This window comes from Salvelinus alpinus, chromosome 21 (genome assembly GCF_045679555.1).
Source record: "Salvelinus alpinus chromosome 21, SLU_Salpinus.1, whole genome shotgun sequence".
Taxonomy (NCBI): Eukaryota; Metazoa; Chordata; class Actinopteri; order Salmoniformes; family Salmonidae; genus Salvelinus; species Salvelinus alpinus.
In genome coordinates, this window is record NC_092106.1 from 43802779 (window position 1) to 43815278 (window position 12500).

The following is a 12500-nucleotide window of genomic DNA, read 5'->3' on the forward strand; positions in this document are numbered from 1 at the left end:
TACCTGGTCTCCTTCTAGACCCGATTGACTAAATGACTCTTAACTTGTGTCCTTACCTCTTCAGGTGATGGAAGACTTGTTCAGGTCTACAACAGAACATCTCCTAGCTCAGTGTCCTGAAGATGTGGCTTTATATCACAAACACGTGTCACCTGGATACAGGGTGAGACACCAGAAAATGTCTACAACGCAATACCATACATATTCTCTGAACGTATTGAATGAACCTTGAACCCCACCCCCCCACCCTATTGACCTCAACTAGAGATTAATCTGTTTTCTCTATTCCTCCCAAGGACAATGTGGATCTAATGATGAAGAAGAGTTTTAATGTGTAAGTGTGTATCATGATTATGCAAGTTTAATGTGTCCCAAATGACTCCCTATTCCCTACATCGTGGTTGTTCCACTGGATATCATAAGGTGAATGCACCAATTTGTAAGTCGCTCTGGATAAGAGCGTCTGCTAAATGACTTAAATGTAAATAGTGCTCTACTTTTGACCAGGACCCATAGGGTAGTAGTGCACTGTATAGGGAATAGGTTGCCTTATGGGTCATGTCTCACCTCTACCAATCTAAATCAAAAATGTCACACGCTTGGTAAACACTAATAGTGAAATGCTGACTGACGGGTCCTTGGTAAACAACAGGTGTTGATTAACAGTGAAATGCTGTCTGACAGGTCCTTGGTAAACAACAGGTGTTGATTAACAGTGAAATGCTGACTGATGGGTCCTTGGTAAACAACAGGTGTTGATTAACAGTGAAATGCTGTCTGACAGGTCCTTGGTAAACAACAGGTGTTGATTAACAGTGAAATGCTGTCTGACAGGTCCTTGGTAAACAACAGGTGTTGATTAACAGTGAAATGCTGTCTGACAGGTCCTTGGTAAACAACAGGTGTTGATTAACAGTGAAATGCTGTCTGACAGGTCCTTGGTAAACAACAGGTGTTGATTAACAGTGAAATGCTGTCTGATGGGTCCTTGGTAAACAACAGGTGTTGACTAACAGTGAAATGCTGATCATTGATATACAGTGATTACATAGGGATCATTAATATACAGTGATTACACAGGGATCATTAATATACAGTGATTACACAGGGATCATTAATATACAGTGATTACACAGGGATCATTAATATACAGTGATTACATAGGGATCATTAATATACAGTGATTACATAATGATCGTTAATATACAGTGATTACACAGGGATCATTAATATACAGTGATTACACAGGGATCATTAATATACAGTGATTACATAATGATCGTTAATATACAGTGATTACACAGGGATCATTAATATACAGTGATTACACAGGGATCATTAATATACAGTGATTACATAATGATCATTAATATACAGTGATTACACAGGGATCATTAATATACAGTGATTACACAGGGATCATTAATATACAGTGATTACACAGGGATCATTAATATACAGTGATTACACAGGGATCAGTAATATACAGTGATTACACAGGGATCAGTAATATACAGTGATTACATAATGATCATTGGTATTTAACGATTACATAGGGATCATTAATATACAGTGATTACATAGGGATCATTAATATACAGTGATTACATAGGGATCATTAATATACAGTGATTACACAGGGATCATTAATATACAGTGATTACACAGGGATCATTAATATACAGTGATTACATAGGGATCATTAATATACAGTGATTACATAGGGATCATTAATATACAGTGATTACATAATGATCATTGATATACAGTGATTACATAGGGATCATTAATATACAGTGATTACATAGGGATCATTAATATACAGTGATTACATAGGGATCATTAATATACAGTGATTACATAATGATCATTGATATACAGTGATTACACAGGGATCATTAATATACAGTGATTACATAGGGATCATTAATATACAGTGATTACATAGGGATCATTAATATACAGTGATTACATAATGATCATTGATATACAGTGATTACACAGGGATCATTAATATACAGTGATTACATAGGGATCATTAATATACAGTGATTACATAGGGATCATTAATATACAGTGATTACACAGGGATCATTAATATACAGTGATTACATAGGGATCATTAATATACAGTGATTACATAGGGATCATTAATATACAGTGATTACACAGGGATCATTAATATACAGTGATTACACAGGGATCATTAATATACAGTGATTACATAGGGATCATTAATATACAGTGATTACATAGGGATCATTAATATACAGTGATTACATAGGGATCATTAATATACAGTGATTACACAGGGATCATTAATATACAGTGATTACACAGGGATCATTAATATACAGTGATTACACAGGGATCATTAATATACAGTGATTACACAGGGATCATTAATATACAGTGATTACACAGGGATCATTAATATACAGTGATTACACAGGGATCATTAATATACAGTGATTACACAGGGATCATTGATATATCCATATGTTGTTGTTATTTCCATCTCTTTGCTTCAGGATAACCTACACAGAAGCCATAAACATCCTCAACAGCAGCTCCAAGAAATTTGCTTTCAAAACAGATGTAAGTATAGTACAGCTCTATCCTCTTTCAGAAGGAGATAGCTCTATCCTCTTTCAGAAGGAGATAGCTGTAGCCTCTTTCAGAAGGAGATAGCTGTAGTCTCTTTCAGAGGGAGATAGCTCTATCCTCTTTCAGAAGGAGATAGCGCTATCCTCTCAGAAGGAGATAGCTGTAGTCTCTTTCAGAAGGAGATAGCTGTAGTCTCTTTATTAACAGATGTCAGTAGAGCTCTTTTCTAAAATGTTGTACCCTGTGTATTCTGTACTGTGTCAACCTGATTCTATTTTCACACCTTAGATTCTACATTTTCAGGCATGTGTGGGGTCAAACCTTTAATCTCTCAGTCTCTTTCTGCCTCTATTTCCCTCCCTCCCTCCCTCCCTCCCTCCCTCCCCCCTCTCCCTCCCTCCCTCCCTCCCGCTCTCTCCCTCCCTCCCCCTTCCCTCCCTCCCTCCCTCCCGCTCCCTCCCTCCCCCTTCCCTCCCTCCCTCCCTCCCTCCCTCCCTCCCTCCCTCCCTCCCTCCCTCAGTGGGGCTGTGACTTGCAGACAGAGCACGAGAAGTACCTGGTGAAACATTGTGGTGATGTTCCTCTCTTCGTCACTGATTACCCCTATGCCCTGAAGCCCTTCTACGCACGAGACAACGCGGACCAACCTCTACACACTGTAAGATCACGTAGCACACGGAGATCGGTCTAGTTTGAACAACGCATCAGGTTGTTATTATAATAGAGAATGTGTTGTTAATGAGTCACCTGGTTAAATAAAGGCAAAACAAACTCCACTCCATAGTTAAAAATTTGAATTGTTTCACCTATTAAAGTTGTATGGTTCCGGTCATTTCAGTTTAACCAGTTCTAGTCATTTCAGTTGAACCGGTTCCGGTCATTTCAGTTGAACCGGTTCCGGTCATGTCAGTTGAACCGGTTCCGGTCATTTCAGTTTAACCAGTTCTAGTCATTTCAGTTGAACCGGTTCCGGTCATTTCAGTTGAACCGGTTCCGGTCATTTCAGTTGAACCGGTTCCGGTCATTTCAGTTGAACCGGTTCAGGTCATGTCAGTTGAACCTGTTCCGGTCATTTCAGTTGAACCGGTTCCGGTCATTTCAGTTGAACCGGTTCCGGTCATGTCAGTTGAACCGGTTCCGGTCATTTCAGTTGAACCGGTTCCGGTCATGTCAGTTGAACCGGTTCCGGTCATTTCAGTTGAACCGGTTCCGGTCATTTCAGTTGAACCGGTTCCGGTCATTTCAGTTTAACCGGTTCCGGTCATGTCAGTTTAACCGGTTCCGGTCATTTCAGTTGAACCGGTTCCGGTCATGTCAGTTGAACCGGTTCCGGTCATTTCAGTTGAACCGGTTCTGGTCATTTCAGTTGAACCGGTTCTGGTCATTTCAGTTGAACCTGTTCCGGTCATTTCAGTTGAACCTGTTCCGGTCATTTCAGTTGAACCGGTTCCGGTCATTTCAGTTGAACCGGTTCTGGTCATGTCAGTTGAACCGGTTCTGGTCATGTCAGTTGAACCTGTTCCGGTCATTTCATTTTAACCGGTTCCGGTCATGTCAGTTCAACCGGTTCTGGTCATTTCAGTTGAACCGGTTCTGGTCATTTCAGTTGAACCGGTTCTGGTCATGTCAGTTGAACCGGTTCTGGTCATTTCAGTTGAACCGGTGTCATCTGTAATTTTAAATGTACTTTCTTCCACACTTGCAGCCCAGTCATCTCCTTACGGTTTAGTGTAAAAGATGACAGCCCTTCAGTCAGCCAGTGTGTGTGTGTGTGTGTGTGTGTGTGTGTGTGTGTGTGTGTGTGTGTGTGTGTGTGTGTGTGTGTGTGTGTGTGTGTGTGTGTGTGTGTGTGTGTGTGTGTGTGCGTGTGTGCGTGTGCGTGCGCGCCTCCCCAGGCAGCAGCAGTAGACCTGTTGGTCCCCGGAGTAGGAGAGCTGTGTGGAGGTTCTCTGAGAGAGGAGAGACTGGACCTACTGAAGACACGACTAGCACAGTAGGAACTCACAACGTTATGAAATAACTATTTTACAACTTTCAGATAAAAGAAAACATCTTCAAAATAATCTAACAAATACAGAAAAACCCATTTCATGTCCAATACATATATACTGTATAAATACATACATATATACTGTATAAATACATACATATATACTGTATAAATACATACATATATTTGCCATACAACAGACAGAAATGTGAAAAGTGGAATATTGAGTATATATGTTTCCTCAACACAGTCATTAATATGTACACATGGAATCAACACATTTGGTAATTGGTCGTCTGTTAAACACACGTTATGTGTCTTCTTTAGGGCTGGTTTGGATGAGACATACGGATGGTAAGAGCATTTTAATTCAATACGTGTTGATATTGTGTAACTATGTTTGCTTATAATAAAGTACTTTATTATTTTCTAATCTACACTGTTCTATTCTACTCTACACTGTTCTATTCTGTTATATTTTACTCTACACTGTTCTATTCTACTCTACACTGTTCTATTCTGTTCTATTCTGTTCTATTCTTTTCTACACTGTTCTGTTCTATTCTACTCTACACTGTTCTATTCTGTTCTATTCTACTCTAATCTGTTCTATTCTGTTCTATTCTACTCTAATCTGTTATATTCTACACTACACTGTTCTATTCTGTTATATTCTACTCTAATCTGTTATATTCTGTTATATTCTTTTCTACACTGTTCTGTTCTATTCTACTCTACACTGTTCTATTCTGTTCTATTCTACTCTAATCTGTTCTATTCTGTTCTATTCTACTCTAATCTGTTATATTCTACACTACACTGTTCTATTCTGTTATATTCTACTCTAATCTGTTTTATTCTGTTATATTCTACACTACACGGTTCTGTTCTATTCTACACTGTTCTATTCTGTTATATTCTACTCTACACTGTTCTATTCTGTTCTATTTGACGCCAGCAGCATACCACCCTGCATACCACTGCTGGCTTGCTTCTGAAGCTAAGCAGGGTTGGTCCTGGTCAGTCCCTGGATGGGAGACCAGGTGCTGCTGGAAGTGGTGTTGGAGGGCCAGTAGGAGGCACTCTTTCCTCTGGTCTAAACAAAGATCCCAATGCCCCAGGGCAGTGATTGGGGACACTGCTCTGTGTAGGGTGCCGTCTTTCGGATGGGACGTTAAACGGGTGTCCTGACTCTCTGAGGTCATTAAAGATCCCATGGCACTTATCGTAAGAGTAGGGGTGTTAACCCCGGTGTCCTGGCTAAATTCCCAATCTGGCCCTCAACCATCACGGTCACCTAATAATCCCCAGTTACACTGTTCTATTCTGTTGTATTCTACACTGTTTGATTCTGTTATATTCTACTCTACACTGTTCTATTCTGTTGTATTCTACACTGTTTGATTCTGTTATATTCTACTCTACACTGTTCTATTATGTTCTATTCTACTCTAATCTGTTCTATTATGTTCTATTCTACTCTAATCTGTTCTATTCTGTTATATTCTACTCTAATCTGTTCTATTCTGTTGTATTCTACACTGTTTGATTCTGTTATATTCTACTCTACACTGTTCTATTCTGTTATATTCTACACTACACTGTTCTATTCTACTCTAATCTGTTCTATTCTGTTGTATTCTACACTGTTTGATTCTGTTATATTCTACTCTACACTGTTCTATTATGTTCTATTCTACTCTAATCTGTTCTATTCTGTTCTATTCTACTCTAATCTGTTCTATTCTGTTGTATTCTACACTGTTTGATTCTGTTATATTCTACTCTACTATATTCTGTCTGTCCAGGTATTTGGATCTGAGGCGTTTTGGTTCCGTCCCTCACGGTGGGTTTGGTATGGGCTTTGAACGCTACCTGCAGTGTGTTCTGGGGGTCGACAACATCAAAGACGTTATTCCATTCCCCAGATTCTCCCGCTCTTGCCCTCTGTAAACTATACACTGAGTGTACCAAACATTAAGAACACCTTCCTAACACTTTTGCCCTCGTCGGGTCATGGACTCTACAAGGTGTCGAAAGCGGTTCCACAGGGAGGCTGGTCCATGTTGACTCCAATGCTTCCCACAGTTGTGTCAAGTTGGCTGGATGTCCTCTGGGTGGAGGACCATTCTGGATACACACATGAAACTGTTGAGTGTGAAAAACCCAGCAGCGTTGCAGTTCATGACACAAACCGGTGCGCCTGGCACCTACTACCAGACCCCGTTCAAAGGCACTTAAATATGTTGTCTTGTCCATTCACCCTCTGAATGAGACACACACACAATCCATGTCTCAATTGTCTCAAGGCTTAAAAATCTCCTCCCCTTCATCTACACTGATTGAAGTGGATTTAACAAGTGACATAAATAAGGGATCATAACCTGGATTCACCTGGTCAGTCTATGTCATGGAAAGAGCAGGTGTTCTTAATGTTTTGTCCACTCAGTGTATATCACTATGGTCAGATGATTCGTTTGTAAAGATGTCACTGTTTTTTGATTTATAAAAAGTCAAAATGATCAAAATGTTGTCTGTTGTTGTTCATATAAGAAACGGTCAAATATAGTGTTTAAATGCAAAGCAGCGGGAAGTAGTGTTACAGAGGGCGCTGCAAACTACTGCTGATATGTTTAAACGCTACACCCGCAAATAACATCAATAAACATACACAGACAGGGTCACTACTGTTTCCAGGAGTCCTTCAGGTACACAGACAAGGTCACTACTGTTTCCAGGAGTCCTTCAGGTACACAGACAAGGTCACTACTGTTTCCAGGAGTCCTTCAGGTACACAGACAAGGTCACTACTGTTTCCAGGAGTCCTTCAGGTACACAGACAAGGTCACTACTGTTTCCAGGAGTCCTTCAGGTACACAGACAAGGTCACTACTGTTTCCAGGAGTCCTTCAGGTACACAGACAAGGTCACTACTGTTTCCAGGAGTCCTTCAGGTACACAGACAAGGTCACTACTGTTTCCAAGAGTCCTTCAGGTACACAGACAAGGTCACTACTGTTAATATTATGATGATGAAACAAGGCTGAAGAATGATTGACTTCACAGCCAGTTCCTGTAGTTATGTGATGATGGCCCTTCTTAGGTAATCGGGTCCAGACTAGTTCTGGTCTTGGGCGTTAGTGCACGTTCCTTTTCTATTTTTTTATTTTTATTTTACCTTTATTTAACTAGGCAGAAGTCAGTTAAGAACAAATTCTTATTTACAATGACGGCCTACCGGGGAACAGTGGGTTAACTGCCTTGTTCAGGGGCAGAACAACAGATTTTTACCTTGTCAGCTCGGGGGATTCGATCCAGCAAACCTTTCGGTTACTGGTCCAACGCTCTAACCACTAGGCCTGCCTGCCGCACCGGCTACCCTTCATTAGTAGAGGACTGCACTAACGCCCAGGGCCTGGTTCCCCAAAAGCATCTTAAGGCTAAATTCATCCAGATGAACCAAGCCTTAAGATGCTTTTGGGAAACCGGGCCCTGGACCAAAGCTATGTAGTGTAATGTCTATTTTATCCACTAGATGGTGCGTGTTCACACCTCTTCCTCATTTATCTCCTGTATTTTTGTCTTTCTGCCACTGACGAAAGATTCGCATTCAAGCAACAGCTAATCAACCCACAAGTTTCTCAACACAACTTATAGGTAGAATAAAATGTTATCTTAGTAATATATATTAGCCTACTAATTAATATGACTTTAATGCATAAAAAGTTGGCTGAAACCAATTGTCCTATTTCCACTCCTATTAAATGCAGCACAGATCGTACTTTCCATTCACCGACATGTTTACATTACGGTTTCTCTAAGTAGACACGTAGTCTTTCTGCTATAGCTTACTCCTGTTTCCATGTTCGCAATTTAATTTGCTTCTGCCCACTGGGCACGGTCACCAGTTCTGATATACATTTGGTTGAGTTGTCAACTAAAGTGAATTAAAACGTGAAATCAACAAAACATGTCACAGGATTTAGGTTAAAAGTTGTGTGAAAAAGATATGACATTCCCATATGTTGATGTAAAAAAAAAATGTTTTTCATCCACAATCAGTTTTTCCACGTTGATTCAACATCATCACATTGAATTTTTGGGGGGTTGAAATGACGTGGAAACGCTGTTGATTCAACCAGTTTTTGCCCAATGGGTGTGTCGTTTATACTACACTATGTAGCGTCTGACTGCTTCAGCGCATAATGGACTCCGGGCAAGAACAGCAACGCTGGGCTGATCAGAGAGAGGAGCCGTGTCTGCGTCAAGCCAAAGCGCAAGCGTCAAGCCAAGGCGCAGCTCCTGTCTGTGTTCATCCCAGCGCGGCTCTACTTGCCCGGAGCCCATCCCTGTAGTTCGGTGGGCGTGGTGTGAATTGGAAAACAAAGTGCAGAGACACCCTTCACTACTTCCTACATCACCGGGATTCGTTGAGTTCACCCGCCGCTCGCCGGCTCGATGCTAGTTAACCGCCCAACACAGCCGCATAATAACTCCCGAGAAGAGAGGGACGAGAGATCGGTGGATGCGCTCCGGGTTCCGCGAACCGACTAGAGGTGGGATTCAGTTCTGTGCGTTATGGTGACAGAGCGTGACACCAAGGACGAATAGCAGTCAGGCAGCATCTCGTCCTCTCTCTCTCTCTCTCTCTCCCAGCCGGCCTTGCGCTATAGACCAACGAGATAAATGGGCAGCAGACTGCACCAAACAGTGTCCGGCACCGATAGCACCGTTTCACATTGACTAACTGGACGGGACCCGTTATGTACTGAAAGTACATTACACCACTAGCGGTTACGAGACTGGAACAGGATTTTTGAAGAAGCGGTTGTTTGTTCAGCATGAGCGGTGGAGGAGAAACCATCTTCCAAGGCTGGTTGAGAAAGTCTCCTCCAGAGAAGAAACTGAGGAGATATGTAAGTAATATATACAATAAAATGATCCTACTGTTTGCGCACTTTTCCCCCTCAACAGCCTGTATTGACCTCAATAGGCTATGCTAAGACTGACAGTTGTTTTCTGACCGTTGCCTGTGTCTGTCCACCCACTTTAGCTGGTATGTATAAAGTGAGAGGGGGAGAGAGAGAGAGAGAGAGAGAGAGAGAGAGACTGTTTTGTGGTCTGTTGTATTTCTAACAGGTGCATACAACTACCCTGGAGAGTTACATGTTGCTTCCAATTTTCTCCTCTGTGTTTTCGACTTATCTGATACTGCTCCCTCTGTTTTTCGAAGTCATGTGACAGCAGGTTGTCAAGCCAGTAAGGCACATTTACCCTAATTCAGGGATGGGCAACTTTGGTGGGGATGGGGACCACATAATAACTGAACTCATCAGGAGGGGCCGCAGTGGCTCGTTGGTCACACCTTTTTTTACCAAAACATTTTAGCCGCCCTTCTTTGTACAGTGAAGACAAAACATTTAAAGTTTTAAAATTTAATTTCCTGCCATTCAACACGTTTTGCCATAGGGTTTAAGGCAAACGTCTGCAATTTTTAATATGATAACTGATGATCAAGGGGCCCTCACCGGTACTACAAGTTTGGATATCTGGCCTCTAGACTAATTTACCAATCAAAAACATTTTGCTGACATGGGCTAATTAAGATACACAATAAAATGTTGAAATTCTACCTTGTATATTCTATTATTGTAACTGTCAACAGTAAGTTGAGACCCCGACTGAGCCGCCCCCCCCCATAAAAAAAAGAAAAAGAATCCCTTCCCTAATTGCTTCTGTAAATCGCTCTGGATAAGAGCATCTGCTAAATGACGTACATGTTAATTTGTTTCCTAAACCAACTGTATTCATTAATGTATGTGCCTTTCTTACTGGGACTATATTTAACTGATAGTTAAAGGAAGCTGTGCTCACAATGGGGCTCTATAGTACCATCGAGATGCCGTCTGGCTGTCCGTCTGTCTGGCTGTCCCTCTAATGCTGTTAAGGACAGATGTCCCCATAATTGCCTGTAAACTGCTCAATAGCAGAAGGAAGAAATATTATTTTCATGTTCCCCGGCCGTCATTGAAAACAAGAATTTGTTCTTAAATGACTTGCCTAGTTAAATAAAAACAATACAATTAAAATTAAAAACACTGAAAATATGCCATGATATGAATGAATATTACTGTAGTCACGAATATGTAATCTCTAAGAACTGGACATGCATTGTGTGTCCAAAATGCCTCCCTATTTAGTGCACTACTTTTGACCGGGACCCATAGACCTCTAATAGTGTCATTTGGGAAAGCATGTCTGTCTCTGAACACTACATGTGTACAACGTCATCCAATTTTTACACGGCACGTTTCTATGTTTGTAGTAGAATATATTTTATTTTTTATTTTTTACATTTTTGTATTATATACTGTATATATATATAAAAAAATATCAAAAAAGTTTTTATTTTAATTCAAAATATAGATCAACAGTTTATCATACAAAACAGAACGCATGTATTAATGAGAAAATACTGGAACAAACAAAAAAAATATATACTTTGTGATCATTACCAAAGCTAAGATGAGTTAGTTAGACCACTGGGAACGGCTTTGATCACAGAAATAAACTCTCTGAAAGGAATTGGAAACTCTTTCAATTGTTATACATTGTTCATATGTGAGAATATTACCCTTGTTGTCGAAAACATCAAGAACAAAGTCAATATTCCTCTCATGCCAGCTGGGGTAGAACAATGACTTATTCCTTACAGTTATGTCTGACTTATTCCACAAAAGATGTTTGTAGTAGAATATAGAGGAAGATAAGTCTTTCCAATGACCTCATCAACCAGTTAGTAGGTAATGCCTACTCATAATCGGTTAAAAATCACATGATGCAAACCGATTTCATGTCATCGGAAACAATTTTTTACGACAGAACATAGACGCTTTTCAAATGTGTTGACGTTGGGGTGGTGCTGACCTGTAAATTCGTATGAAATGTTACAAGATCATGTTGAATCTCTTGAACTGAATCAGATTGGATTTATGATAGCAGTGACGATCATGAGACAATCTGTGGCAAATACAGCTGGCTAGTGTTTATCAATGGTGTTGCGTTACAAACCCATCTCTCTCCTCTCGTGTTTCTCTCTCGTTTCTCTCCCTCTCAAATTCAAATTCAAGCTGCTTTATTGGCATGAAAAACATTGTGTCAATATTGCCAAAGCAACAATGTATACAATATACATTGTAATACAATTAAAACAATGACAAATAATAATATAGAATGGCAGTAAATAATAATACAAAATTAAATATAAAAATAGTAACAATAAAATGGTAACAGTCAATAGTCGAATGTTATGTTGGTGTAATGCACCACTACCACCACCACCATCATTAAACTGCTATCATTACCATTACCACCCATACCATTACTATTTGGAATGATAAACAACAATAATAATACTAATAACAATAACAGTAAAAACAATAACAGTCATAATAAGTAAGTTACTGCTTACTATGCAGATGTTATTATTCAGTGTCCCTCAGGCTATGGCAGGCAAATATATATTTGGCTGCAAGAGGAGCCATTGCTCCTTCGCCCATGAGTATTTTTAGTTTTTCCTCTGGGTTTAATAAGTTAAAATTTGGAATAAATGTAGTCATTTCTGTGAATAATGAATCTCTTGGTGAGGAATATTTATCACAGTAAAGGAGAAAGTGCATCTCTGTTTCTACCTCCCCTGTCGTGCAGTGACCACATACACGCTCCTCTTTGGGTAGCCATGTCTTTTTATGTCTGCCGGTTTCTATTGCCAATCGGTGGTCACTCAGCCTGTACTTGGTAAGGATCTGTCTCTGCTTCGAATCTCTGACAGAGTAGAGATATTCAGCCAATTCATATTCTCTGTTTAGGGTCAGATAGCAATTTAGTCGGCTTTGGGATTTGG

General features: G+C 40.2%; 2 protein-coding genes across 5 annotated transcripts in view; both read left to right on the plus strand.

Annotated features, from left to right (window-relative positions):
* The window catches only part of nars2 (asparaginyl-tRNA synthetase 2, mitochondrial), a 21370-nt gene extending 14251 nt beyond the window's left edge, over positions 1–7119 (plus strand). For both annotated transcript variants that reach the window (XM_071357956.1, XM_071357955.1), the window contains 7 exons: positions 65–163; positions 297–334; positions 2532–2598; positions 3128–3265; positions 4503–4600; positions 4925–4951; positions 6406–7119. In XM_071357956.1, the coding sequence (XP_071214057.1) occupies positions 65–163; positions 297–334; positions 2532–2598; positions 3128–3265; positions 4503–4600; positions 4925–4951; positions 6406–6550 (612 nt within the window). In that variant the 3' untranslated portion in view covers positions 6551–7119. The remainder of the gene's footprint in view (positions 1–64; positions 164–296; positions 335–2531; positions 2599–3127; positions 3266–4502; positions 4601–4924; positions 4952–6405) is intronic.
* Positions 7120–8787: 1668 nt separating this feature from the next.
* Positions 8788–12500, plus strand: part of gab2 (GRB2-associated binding protein 2) — a 183671-nt gene continuing 179958 nt past the window's right edge. For 2 of the 3 annotated variants that reach the window (XM_071357958.1, XM_071357960.1), the window contains exon 1: positions 8789–9513. In XM_071357958.1, coding sequence (XP_071214059.1) covers positions 9439–9513 — 75 coding nt within the window. In that variant the 5' untranslated portion in view covers positions 8789–9438. Of the gene's footprint in view, positions 9514–12500 lie in introns of all 3 variants that reach the window. The other variant, XM_071357959.1, reaches the window with a different exon arrangement.